This window comes from Gastrolobium bilobum, unplaced genomic scaffold (genome assembly GCF_033153095.1).
Source record: "Gastrolobium bilobum isolate Gb01-03AN ecotype WA unplaced genomic scaffold, APGP_CSIRO_Gbil_v1 utg35809, whole genome shotgun sequence".
Taxonomy (NCBI): Eukaryota; Viridiplantae; Streptophyta; class Magnoliopsida; order Fabales; family Fabaceae; genus Gastrolobium; species Gastrolobium bilobum.
In genome coordinates this window covers 40,024-54,090 of record NW_026896725.1, presented here as the reverse complement: position 1 = coordinate 54,090, position 14,067 = coordinate 40,024, and the positions used below count along the sequence as shown (strand labels likewise).

Here is a 14,067-nt window from a genome sequence, read left to right as displayed (position 1 = left end):
GTCTGCATTTTAGGGGGCGTTTGATTTAGGAGAAATTTTTTGAATACTAAGGAAATGTAATTGATAGGAAAATGGTTGAAAAGTGAGTTTGGTAGGAAAATGTAAAAAAAGTTGTTTGGTTAGAAAAAAATTTACCGGGCAAATTAGGTAAGATTTATAAAGTCTATGTTTGATTTGAGGTAAAATATAGATGGGAAAATAACTTCAAATTACAAGTATAACCCCATAAAAACGTGAAACTTTGGCACTTTAGATGAGGGTATTTAAGTCTACTAGTGGGTTGCTCTTTTGTCATTTAGCTAGCTAAATGTAAAATACCACCTTCAAGTTGTCTTTCTAAATAGTAACTTTGTCTTGCTTTCTATGAACAAATAAGGAATGCTATACAAATACAATACCTAGGAAAATTTTGTAAAACCTTCTACCAAACATTGTTTTCTTACTTTGCCAATTTGATTTGCATAGGTAAATTTTAAGAAATCTTTAACCAAACACTACCTTAAGGTAATATTAAGTAATCTGATTGTAAATCAAATTTTCAAATCACATGTTATCTTTTAATAATGATCTAGACGATAAGGTTTCTTAATTTGACATTGAATTTTGATAAGAGCTTTCCTTAATGTTATTCTAAGATGTAAAATTAGTTGTGTCAGTATCAATTGATTTCACAAGTTGTCTAATTATGTTTTATGTTCAACTTTGTATAACATGAATTAGATTTTGTAATCCTTTAGCAATATCAAGGATCTCTAGATTTGGGCTATTTCAACATCTTTTTATTATTTAAAATATTATTTACTAAAATGTATAAAGAAAAAAATAAACTACTGAGTTAGGGTGGTTTTTGCCATGCATGTGCCTTAAGGGGACAACGACCCTTTTGCCACCTTTTTGGCAAAAATTTATCGGATTGCCATGCTAAGAAATTTTTTTGTCAAATGTCACGTCACCTAACTCGTTGCATTGAGCAGCGAGATTACGTAGCAAGGCCTAATTCGCGGCATTGTGCAGCGTTTTATGTGGTGCCAATAACAATTTAACATGTGGATTGAGATGACCAATAAAAAAATAGCATTTATTGGATATTAAATCGTCTTTATCATTTTTCCATGGATACTCCATTTGGACACTCCATCATCTTTATTGTGTATTATATTTTTCAAAAAGAAAACAAAAACAAATCAACATTTTTTAGACATTAAATCGTTTTTATAGTTTTCCTATGAATACTCCATCTGGACATTCCTTCGTCTTTATTGTGTGTATTACATTTTCCAAAAAGAAAACAAAAAATAAATCAGCATTAATTGGACATTAAATCAACTTTATCATTTTTCCATAGGCTCTCTATCGTCTTTATTGTGTATTATATTTTTTAAAAAGAAAACAAAAAATTATCAGCATTTATTGGACATTAATTCGTCTTTATCGTTTTCTCATGGACACTTCATCGTCTTTATTGTGTATTATATTTTCCAAAACGAAAACAAAAAACAAATCAACATTTATTGGACATTAATTCATCTTTATCGTTTTCTCATGGACACTCCATCGTCTTTATTGTGTATTATATTTTCTAAAAATAAAATAAAATCAAAATCAGCATTTATTGAACATTAATTCGTCTTTATCGTTTTCCCATGGACACTCCATTGTCTTTATTGTTTATTATATTTTTCAAAAAGAAAACAAAAAATAAATCAACATTTATTCGTCCTCTCAATCCATGTGTCAAATTGTTACTCGTGCCATATAAAACGCTGCACAATGCAGCGAATTAAGCTCTGCCACGTAATCTCGCTCCACAGTGTAGCGAGATTACGTGGTCTTAAACTTGCTGACATGGTGCCACGTAATCTCGCTACACAGTGTAGCGAGTTAGGTGACGTGGTATTTTGGCAAATTTTTTCCTAGCATGGCAATCTGGTAAACTTTTGCTAAAAAGGTGACAAAATGGTCGTTGTCCCTGGCTTAAGTGTGTAGTCTATGTGATACTATGAACGTAACTTTATTCAAAAAAAAAAAATTGTTACACTTGGCTAAGGTTTGGAGTTGTTCTCTTGATGTCATCTATGTTGAGGGTAGAAATGTGTTTAATTTTTCCCATAAACGACACCAATGTTGGTAGAAATGTGTTTAACATATAGGGTGGAATGGAGGGTTGATGATGATTATCTTTGGTTTGTATATGCCTCGAAACTTCTTCACAAATATTCATTACAACAATTGATTAGACGGAATTGTGTATTTGCAAGGAACTCTTACGATCAAGTAAACAATAGACAAGAAAGTGGAGCAATTATGATAAACTATCGTACTTAAAAGGGTAGCCTTGCATTTATATAAGTTTTTAATTAAATAGCCTTACATAGTATAAACGACACATGCATCCATCATGTGTCGTGGTTACACATAATTATCTTCATACTTACGAACGATCATTATAATATCCCTAACTTAAGAATTTAATTAATTACCTGTAATTAAGTATATATAAGTGGGTGGAATTAAGTAAGAGGTTAAAATTAATGAGTTAAGACTTCTTTTGAGGTAAAAAGTGCAGTCAGTGAGATTTTTGGGGTAAAAATATGTGTAAGCAAAATTACCCAAAAGATAAAAGTAAAGCTAGAAGTATGACTGAAAAGATATTCTAGTTCATTTGGTAAAGTTTGGTAGTAAATGGAGGTGAATAGATAGATAAGTTTTTATCCAGTTAAAATAACTTAACCTAAGTTAAGTGTAAAAACTAAAGAAACATTCCCATTTTCCTTTTTCTTCGTCGATGCAGCCAAGGGAGAGAAAAAAGAGGGAGACGCCATTGAAGGGAGCTCAAACCCTAGCTCCTTCGTTCCTCCACCAAATCGATCTGTTCCAAAGCCTAAAGTGTGTCAAATTTCATCCTCTACAAAACTCATAGCTTGGTTCTAGTTAGGGGTCACTGTATTGAGAGATGTCTCACCCTCTCCATTTCAAAAATTTGAGAGAGTTGGAGTTTTGAGGGTTTTTGAGTGCATTGGAGCTTGGGATTTTCTTCCTCTTGTACTCTAAGGTCATCCATAGTAAGTTTTCAACCCTTTTCACACTTTTCCTTGATTTTTTATGAATCTAGGTTTTGGATGAATAGTGACCACAAAATTCATCTATGGTGGGATGGATTTTGATGTGTTAGTATGTTGTTTTATGTGTAGTTATGAACAAGTTGACCCTTGAGTAAAGGAAAGGCCATTGGAGCAAAATCCTAGTTTTGGTTTCAAGGGTTATCTTGATAATGATTGGAGATTGTTTGTGGTTTCGAGGAAAGGAAAGCGCAGAACGAAAGTTCAAGTGTAAGGTAAACCTCCAGACCTTGAAGTCGATCCCTTCGAATGTTCCACCATACTTTGTCGAGGAGGAATGGTTTATGAGATGTAATATGTAATGATGATAATAATTGTATGCTCATGCATTGATAAATATTATGATTTCTTAATGATCATTAATTGATGTTTGATTGTTTAAAAGTAATTGAGGAATGGTTGATAGATGTAAAAATAATGAATGAGGTAATGGTTGAGGATTCAGATTGAGGTTATGTTGATAGTTGAGAGATGAGGTAGTGACTGATAAATGAGAAAGAATTGAATAGTCCTTGGATCAGTCCAATGAATGTAACTAGTATGATGGATGCGTGGTCTTCCTTGGAGCCAACCCTAAGGGGAACTCCTTGTGGTTATTACCTGAGAGGAACAACCTTTGAGGATCCCTCTTGAAGCCATAATGCCAGTAAGGATTTTCCCTGGAAACAGCCATATGAGGATCTTCAGGTGGTTTGTTTTACCTTTGGAAATAGCCCTGTGTGGATCTCCTTGTGGTAAGAGCCTACGAGAGACAATCCTGTTGCGGATTCCTCTTGGAAGTGCCTATTATTATGATGAGGATGATTGGTAAGGACTTTCCTTGAAGATAACCCTATGTGGATCTCCATGTGGTAAGAGCCTAAGAGAAACAACCCTTGAGGATCTCTCTTGGAAGCCCCTAGTGTGAGATTATGGACTTCCCTTAGAAATAGCCCTATGTAGATCTCTTTTTGGTGACTGGTGAACACCTAAGAGAAATAGCCCTTTGAGGATCTCTCTTGGAAGTCCATGTGATGTTTATAGATAAGAATGTGTTAAGCTGTTATGATAATATGTACACCAGAAGTAAACCTTAGAGTGGAGTGATCTCCAAGGACCCGTGGTTTACTATGATATATTTGTATATCTCACCCCATGTTGTGGGGCATCATTTTAGGTACTAATAGAGGTGAGGTTGAATGAGGCAAGAAGCATGAGTAGATTGTACCTGATAACTAGATATTTTGAGTTGCAGGTCATCTAGGATTGTTAGATGTATATGTCAGTTACATTGTCACATATTCATGTGTATTTTGAGGCCATATGATGTATTTTGGAGGACTTAATGCATGATCATTGTAATGGTAATTGTCATGTTGTTTATGGGCAATGGCTTTGATCATGTCTCTTTGGTAGCTAAGTTCTTTGGCATGTAATTATTTTGAAGAGCATAGTTGTCATTGAGATATTGATACATTGATGAATGTGAAGTTGTTTTATCAATTTGAATTGTATGATGGATTGATTAAATGTATGTGGAATGTGAGAGCTTCGTGGTGTGTGACCATGGTAGGAAATCCTTCATCAATTAGGTACCAATAAGTTGGAGAAAGGAGGGAGGATCTCCTTCAAGTGAACCACCAAAAACAGGGGAGATCAAGTCTGCCCCAGGTGGAGTGCACTCAAGCGCTGATAAGAGCATTCAACCGCGTTATGTGCGTGAAATAGAGAAAAAATCTCTGCCTTTGGGCGCTCAAGCGCGCTGAAGATGGCCAAATTTTCTGCATCTGGGCGCTCAAGCGCGCTTCTCAAAAATAATATGAACATAGTTTGGTAAAATTGACATAACTCGAGTTACAGAGCTCTTAATTGAGCGCGGTTTGAACCCACACGAAGCCAACAAAGAGATCTATAATATGGTAGGAGATGAGAACCATAAAAGAAGTAGAGAATTCCCAATTTAATAAAAAGGGAATATAGTTTAGTATTGAACTTGAACAAAATAAGAATATGATGTTAAACTTAGTTTCATTTATTCCGCAATGTCGTATGGTATGGTCACTCAATTGGTTATTTTAAATTTAGTGTTGTTCAAAAGAAAATTAAGCACGGTTATAAATGAATAATATTTAAAAGAAAAAGTTTATCCATATTTACAATTAAACCATTGTGATTGTAACTGCGCTTAATATCATAAAAGCAATGATAATAAACCAATTCTAAGATGGGATGTCACAATCATCATTATTCTTGTTTCTATGAAGGAATATAACATACAGAAATGTTGGTTAGGTTAATAAAAGTTTAGATGATGGAAAAAATTTGTTCATGGAAATCATGAGACAACAAGTGACTGTTATGTGAAGAATTTTGTATGTGAAACTAACATTTTTCCATAATATTATATTAAATCGTTGATAAACTCCTACGAGTTAAATAATTAATTTCTTGTGGTGAATACAGAGTGAAGAGCATAAAAATAATTGTTCGCCAACTTATTATTATAAACATATCTCAAGATGTTATGTATATCCGACCATTCTAAATAATTGATGAAACGTTATCATAACTATGTCATTATTATCAATCTCATTTTTCTTAATCTATATGTGTTTTAGTTTTCTTTCATCAATCTTCATGATTTCAATACCCTAGTTATTTCGAGGATCTAAGATCATTAGTGGAATCAGAATTGTTCCACCTGCAAGTTTATGAGCTTAAATAGATTTTTTTTTTTTTTTCCATTTTTGCAATCATCTCTAGCAACTAGAATTAGAAAATCTAATTTTGTGTTTATATCTAGATATTCACACATGTTGATATAACTCCACCTATTTAATACTTACAAGGATACAAATACATACAAAATTTAATATGATAAGGTCACATAAATTCAGAGGAGATAATTCCTTACGAAGGACCAATAAGAGAAGGGTGGAAGACTACCAAATAGCAATCTACCAATGACATTGCCCACTGTTTTGTTGTTTTCTTTATGGTAAAAAGTTTTGTAATGGACATGTTGTGTCATTTCAGCAGTTATAACTATATATTACGAGTAATACATTGTTATAATATTAAAGTTATATTTTATTTTCTCTCTTCAAAAGCTGTCTGCTGACGTGAAAAGTGAAAAAAAATACAATTTTAATATTATAATTATATATTATCCGTAGTACATAATTATAACGGCTAAAAGGACACCACATTGTGTCCTTTAAAAGGACACACACTAAAGCCTTTATTTATTTGTTTTATTCTAACCTTATTTTAAGTTTTTAAAAACCCATACCAACATAAAATCAATTATGGAAATAATGGAAGGGACATATACGCATTACATGAAAAAATGTGCAATATTATGAGACACGGTCATATATAACATTCTAAAAACTCAAGAAGGTATTAAAGAGTAAAACAATTGTTTGATAATAAACGTTTATACATTCTCAGGGGATGATTGAATTTGAAGGTCCTCTCAAGTAGGTGGCAGAAATGGCATCATGCCCAAAGCAGTGTGATGACCAAAAATACAATGAGGGCCAATCCAACACAGAATCCCACTATTGCCATGAAAGCCTGGAGATTGTCAAATTAAATAACTGAGAACAAACAATGAAATGGACAAAATTAAAAAAGAAAAGCCACTCCACATGAAATCCCAAATTGCGAGGATAGGAAAGAGGAAAATCCTAATATGCACAGCCTTATCCTCGTATTTTTGAAAAGAGACTATTTTCTGGATTTGATCACGTGACCTCTTAGTCTCAGAAGAGCAACTCTATCACTACTCCAAACATGCTCTCTCTTTTGAAAAGGACAAAATTAACAAAAAAATAAAAATTACCTTCCCTTGTGATTGAAACTTAAACTTATTAGTAAACCAGGACAATCCTCTGTCAACAAAAGGTGCCAGTGCCAATGCTCTGCATAAGTAACTCCACTGTTTGAGATGGTTTTCATTGTACTAACCTCAGAAATTGATGTATTGTAAATTACAAAAGGGCTTTGCCTAATTGTACATGTCCAGACAGAAGCAAACAACAACCATAACAAATTAACAATGACAGCACCCATACTGATACGGGACACGTGACACGATACGACACGACACTTCAACACGTTAAATCTAAAAAATGTTAAATTTTGACACATTAGGATACGTTTTGATATTAAATAATATTTTTAATTTATGTAGTGTATATTATATTTAACAGTGTTATTAAACCCGACCCGGTCGGGGTACTGGGTTACTGGGTCACTGGTCGGACCGATTGACCCGGATATATATAGATATATAAAAATATAAACATATAAATTCAATTATATTCTCCATATCTAAAATGAATTAAACAAGGTTCATTAAATAAACTCAAAAACAAGAAGCATAAATAAATAAAAATGAATAGTCAATTTAAATTGTAACTCAGAATCTCTATAAACATACCTCTCAATGACATTAAACTCATATTTTTCAAATTCAACTACATTAAAATGACATATGTCACATTCTCTTAATTTATTATTCCGCAAATTGCTTCAGTTTTAGAAACTAAAATTTGAGGTCATTGTAGAAGAATATACTAACAAATAAAATTACAAAAAGTTTTAAAATGAGTTCTACATTTTTCTTGACAAGATGAAACAATTTTGCTTTTTTTTTTTTTTTTTAATGCATGACCCAACCGGGTCACTGGGTCACCGGGTTTTGCCGGTTTTATCCGGGTTTTGACCAAGATTGACCGGGTCGATGCGTGACCGGTCCAATGCTTAACCCGAACCGGTCCGATGACCGGTTCGCCGGGTTCCGGGTCGACCCGGCCAGGTCGGGCTAGGTTTTACAACTATGATATTTAATATTGAATAATTTAACAAAAATGAAACTAAACTTATAATATTCATCAATTTTGCAAAGAAACATAAGATCTTCCAAATATTTATATTAAACTCAATAAAATGGTAATCGTAATCCAACGAATCTAATAGTTTGAACTAAAAGCTCAACGCAACGCAACCTTTGAACCTTTTTTTGAATTTCTATAACACGTGTTGGAGTGTCGGAGTATCGGAGAGTGTTGGAAAGTGTCGGACATATTACGTCAAGGTTTTTGAAGTGTCGGTGCTTCGTAAATAACAAGGTACAATCTAGGTTAGTACAAAGATAACTTATCCCTCCACATCTATAAACGTGTTAAATTCAACAGCTCTAATCCCAAAGATGCATGGCAATTTATAAAGCTGTCATGATGTTATTCAAACAAAGTTTACAAGCCAAAAGCTAGCTGCCAATCTTACTGCAAAACTTTATCACAAAGTTACAACGCAGAGATGGAATGATAAAGAAACATTATTTCTAACATATTAATAAAACATTTGACGGCAAACCTTAGAGCAATGGTAAGGTTGCCCCTTATGACCGGATGGTCACAAGTTTGAGTATGGGAAACAACATATTTGCAAATATGCAAAGGTAATATTGCATACAATCGATCCTCACCCCTACACTTACAAATTGGGGAGCTTTGTCCACCATAGTTTTCCGTTTTATTAATAAAACATTACTACAATAAACACTTCACAAAATTATAGGTTTACATGGGGCACAAGACAAGAACATATGTACATGCATTACACAGTAAACAATGTGAAAAAGTTAAGGTAGCTCACCCGCCGGCTCTTATGAGTTTAGTGACTTGACTACCAGCCCACACCATAGCCATCACTTTGAGAAATCTATACATCACTATGAAGTTGTTACGCATCATATCAACAAACCATAATGGAGAAACTATTGAGGGAATAACAGTAATATGTTCTTACCTTTCTACAGCTGCAAGATAACCCATCTTTCCAGGTGCTGGAGCAATGTAAAACCTAAAAAAAAAAAGCATATTCCCAGTTCAAGTGATTTTGAAACAATTTCCAAATATCCAAGAAAAATAAATAAAGGGTAGACAAAAAAGCTCCAAGCAACAACTCTTACCAAGAAAACATAGACTTAAAGTAGGAAGAAGAAGGAACTTTCTCAATATAAATATTATAGGCACTCCAAGAAAAGGAAAACAAAAAATGCAAGCAAAGTAAGAGGCACAAATGTTCACATACCACACAAAAAGAAATGTTGTGAGATAGTATGCAGTGTTCAAAAGTCCATAGGAGAGGATTCCAGAAACTCCATATCTCCTCAGTTTCTTCAGGATGCTGACATATTAAACAAATAAGAACAGGCTTTAACTTTTAATTGCAAAGAAATCATTCACAATAGGAGCAAGAAACTTGATTTCCATCCGATTTGCACGCTTACTTAAATACAAAAGATAAGAAAAAATGGTGAGAGAGAGAGCGTGTGATAGTGAGGGGGAGAGTGGGAACCATGAAAGAGTGAAAATGTCGACCATGAAATTTGCCACACATACAATCCAGTGAAGAGCATATCAACTCTACTATTTTTGTGTCCGTGATGGCAAAGCAATTAAGTCAAGCCATTTTAATATTTGGCTTCATGATTGCAGAGTATGAAAAGAAAAAAAATTCTAAATAAAAAAGGTATCAAATGACCAGTTACTTGTCTCACTTTCTTTCAGTCAAGATAATGTGAGAAATAACTAGTTCCATGAATGAAGTTGACCAGACAAAATAATTAGTTTTGAGGTTTTAGAACATCCTGGTCAGTATAGTTTAGAATCGATTGCACTTCACAAACTTCTTCCATCATAAGTAAGAGGCAAGGCAAAGCAGAAAATAACACATACATGAACACACCATCATCTTCAGATAAAACAATTTTTGTAGTCTATAGCAATTGATGAAAATACATTACAGGGTAAGTCGTACATACTCACTGCTTGTCATTGACTCTCCTTTCTTACCCTCTTCGCTTTCTGCTGAATGTAAAAATATCTTGTAGTTGTTAATTACATACTTAAAACATCAATTTAAGAGCTAGACAACACCAAGGATCAATTTATATCCATAAATAAAGATAATTATATACATGACTATTTTTTCCCTTATCAGTGTAATTAACTCTAACTTTCTACGAACATTCAATCAGGTTCCTAAAATGGAAATTTGGTGCTCGGAGATGGTAGTTTCCTCTCATAAATCTAATCTTAAGAGTATTCAAAACTTTTATCAAGAGACAAATCAAAATTGGGCCTTTGTCAATAAAACTTTAGAGAAAAAATTGTGTAGAAGTTAGTTTGAGGGAAATGGGTTGTTCTATGATTAGAAAAATGCACCATGAAAATATATATATATATATATATATATATATATATATATATATATATATATGTGCATTAATATTGATTTTTATTTTAAGGAAAATAGAAACCATGGGGCGTTTGTCCTAGGTTGAAAGCACAGTACCAGCAGAAATTCTACATTTTTTCACAAAATAACAGCGAGCAATCAACAGGTGGGTTACAATATTTATTAACTCATGGAGGGATTCACAGCACAACCACTGATGAAAGCATGTTGCAACTTCTACATATTGATCAAAAGTGAATGACCAAATTGAAAATTGGACCCTCAATAATTTGAGCGCCCAGTAATGTCCTCTATTTAAAACAATAATTAGAAACTTGGAACAACTTGTTAAGAACCTTGAGGTCACCACCCCAAAAGCTAGCTCAAAGAGTGGGAGTGCCCAAGACCTTATAAAGGTCATATTAGTTGCCCATCTAATCAATGTGGGACTATATATCTCAACACGCCCCCTCACGCAAGAGCCCTTTTAGGCTAGAAGCGTGGAAATTGCACAGGCCCATTTTTTGTTTACCTTTTTTGTGCTTTTTTTATTTATTTTAATTCCACTTTTTAAAGCGGGGGACGGTGAAGCTCTGATACCATGTTAAGAACCTTGAGGTCATATATAGTCCCACATTGATTAGATGGGCAACTAATATGACCTTTATAAGGTCTTGGGCACTCCCACTCTTTGAGCTAGCTTTTGGGGTGGTGACCTCAAGGTTCTTAACACAACTTGAATAAACAGATCATAATTACTGCATACTTATAGAAAATATATTAATTATATACCTTCATGGCTGCATGCATCTGATAGCTCAGGTGTCTGACCTTACACCAATAAGAGATAAGACAAAAATCCAATCAATAAAAGTATAAGCATACAAAGGGAAAGTACAAACGTAGACATGATGAATTATATTAGTATTGTGGAAGAAAATGTCAAAAATTGAAATTAAAAACAATAAATATCACAAATATTTTGTTTGAGAATAAAATGTCAATTTAGTGTGTGCAAGAATTACTTTCAGGTAGAAATAATGTAATGTGAGAGTTACATTCCACACAGGTAAATATTTTTCAGGTCAAACATAATTTTGACTCCCTAGCAAAACATGCTACTAGAACACACCTTCTAATCTATCCTTATGGCCTTATGAGCCTGCAATTGGGGTTTAACATTACATATATAACTAGCAATTCAAATACAATTGGGGTTTAACTTTAAATTTAAGCAGTGATAGCCCAAATTCACAATAAGAAAAATGGGTAGTTGAGGACATGCATCAAGCATGGCTCTCATTACAGTTCTAGTAGCCATCAACGTGCCTTATTCGTCAATAACACAAGTCAATAGTTGGAAGAATAAGTTATTTGCTGCCTTATAATTGTAGTAAATTTTCCTGATTTTCCTGATATCTTTAGTCAGTACCAAACAATTATGTGATTACCTTCATAGCTAAGTAAGATTTAATTAAGTAACCAGTTTCCAAGGTTTAAGTCCATACAACTTGAGCTTTAAGGGGCTAAACTTTTCTAATATGTAAAAGCTGTGTGCTACTGGGAACATCAAGCAAAGTGGCCAAAGCAGTACACAAATTGTGTAGTTTGGCAATGGATGATTTGAACTTAGAGGACAACATGTTATTTCTAGGTTAGGATCTGCAATTTAGGGAAATACCTCCCATATCTCCCATTTACGGACTGTATATACCATAAATAATCAGGATTTGATTTGTATTATTTTTCTTAATTTCCTAGTTTCCTTATTTTCCTAGTTTTCTAATATTAGAGATTCTAAATCATGCATAAATAGAAGATTATGTTGGGGATTTCCTCAAGCCAAGCAATTCACAAATCCCTCGTGTACAACCATTCTTATTATTATCATTTTCCTGGACCAGAATGTTGGAGATTAAGGGGTAAAAAAGTGGATATTCTGTAATAAAACAGTAGGTACTTAGCTCCTAAAAATTAAAATAATATATTCTTTACATTATTTTCTTTTGGTCATTTGTGTTGATATCTATTTTCATCTTATTATTCTCTGGACCATATAATAGGATCCATTCCCCATTTAAGGTTAGCTTAAACCCCACATCATGGGTTTCAATTAGTTGGCAATAAAGATGAGAAAGTGAAACAGATTACACAATAAAATTAACATTCAGAAAAACACAGACAGCTAAAGACATAAAAACAAACATATATAGATTACTTACATTGTCATTGCTGTAACTTGAGCACAGCCTTTTATGGAGGGTGAGGCACAAATGGGTATAATTCAGCTCATTCAAGTAACAGGGCATGAGAAGGGTCCCACCCCTTTTATGAGACAAACCATGGAAGCCTTCTGACACAAACTTGAGACATACCCAGATTCCAGAAAATGAAAAAGATCATAAATTTGGGATGGAATAAGATAAAAGAGAGTGTAAATGTAACTGATAATTCAAGAACATAAGTAGCGGTAGCAATACCTGTTGCTGGTGGGTATGTGGATGAGAAAAGAGTGTGGAATTACAGTGAAGTGCAAGTTTAACAGGAAAATACATTGATGGGTTCTGCTTCTGATGATGGCACCGTAAGAGAGGTAGAAGCAATTGAAGGAATTGGATGTACAGAGAAAAAAATTAAAAGTGGTATTTCTCCATTCTACTTCTTCTTCTTCTTGTAATTCAATTTATTTAATAAATAAATCATACTTATATCTTAATAAAAATTTATTCAATCAAATAGGTTAAATTGGATTTTTTTTAATAAAATATATTACACATGCTAAGTTAATTAATTAATTTATTATTATAATATAAAATTAAAAATTTATATAATTTATTAATTATAGATTAAAATATTATATATGATAGTTTTGTCTGCCACAAACACAAAATAAAATTATTTTACCAAAATTTGACGTCGAATTCTGATAAATTTAAAAAAATAAAAATAAAATTAATAAGTCTCTATTTTTGTCTCTGAGACAGACATAACCTTTTTGCCTCTGTTGCAGAAAAATGAGACCCTAATTTTATTAAAATTTATACTAATTGAGGAATTAAAATATTTTCAAATTCTTCAGCTAGTTTAAATTATTTTTATATAATATAAGCTTTTAAAAAATCTAGATTTAGAGAAAATATGTCAAAACCGTTATTATTAAAATAGAACCGAACTGACTTGTTCAACCAATGCAAAAACTAGACTCGATTGTACAATTAACCCGGTGAATTGGCTATAAATCGTGGTCCAATGCATCGATTTTTGAATTTTTGCCTAAATATTTTAGTTCTTGCATTCTCCAAGAATTGAATCTGTTCTGTCTTGAAGATCTTGAAGACAGAGATATCTAACTCCATAGGCTAGTAATTTGATCGTGGATTTAGATGCTCTCTCTAAAGTATTTATGAACTAGATATATTTGAGTTTAGCATATCACTGTGCACTAAGAATAAAGAACAATTTTGCCAAAGGAATGGTGTGTGTGTAATGACAACATAACAGTAATCAAGAGAGAGTATCATACCTGTAGATTTTATCTATTATTATAGAGTTTACATGTGGGTGTTAGGATTCTGAACCTTATGTGTCTCTTTTAGCAGCTCATGCCCATGTTTAACACTGTCGTATTAGGATTATGAGTAAAGACCCAAATTGATCCCTGACAAAAAATGCGGTGGCCAAATTAGTCCCTAAGAAAAATAAACTCGTTGAATAG

The 14,067-nt window shown here is 33.1% G+C and overlaps 1 protein-coding gene across 2 annotated transcripts; it reads right to left on the bottom strand.

Annotated features, from left to right (window-relative positions):
* Nucleotides 1-6,412: 6,412 nt before the first annotated feature.
* Nucleotides 6,413-13,002, bottom strand: LOC133301656 (uncharacterized). 2 transcript variants are annotated; one of them, XM_061501312.1, is made up of 9 exons: nucleotides 12,833-13,002; nucleotides 12,575-12,715; nucleotides 11,145-11,178; nucleotides 9,937-9,982; nucleotides 9,204-9,299; nucleotides 8,919-8,972; nucleotides 8,766-8,831; nucleotides 6,946-7,024; nucleotides 6,413-6,677 (listed from the first exon to the last, which is right to left on the bottom strand). In XM_061501312.1, the coding sequence occupies exons 1-9, from the start codon at nucleotides 12,905-12,907 to the stop codon at nucleotides 6,600-6,602; spliced, it is 669 nt and encodes a 222-aa protein (XP_061357296.1). In that variant the 5' UTR covers nucleotides 12,908-13,002; the 3' UTR covers nucleotides 6,413-6,599. The 2 variants fall into 2 exon arrangements, with proteins under 2 accessions (XP_061357296.1, XP_061357297.1); XM_061501313.1 differs by having other exon boundaries at nucleotides 9,937-9,979.
* Between the last annotated feature and the right edge of the window lie 1,065 nt (nucleotides 13,003-14,067).

What these genes read in the sequence shown, in the direction of transcription:
- LOC133301656 (XM_061501312.1), bottom strand. Translation starts at nt 12,907, where the DNA reads ATGTATTTTCCTGTTAAACTTGCACTTCACTGTAATTCCACACTCTTT. An exon ending in ACAACATTTCTTTTTGTGTG is followed by an intron (nt 8,973 to 9,203) that starts GTATGTGAACAT and finishes TTTTTTTTTTAG; the next exon opens with GTTTTACATTGCTCCAGCAC. An exon ending in AAACTCATAAGAGCCGGCGG is followed by an intron (nt 7,025 to 8,765) that starts GTGAGCTACCTT and finishes TTACTTATGCAG; the next exon opens with AGCATTGGCACTGGCACCTT.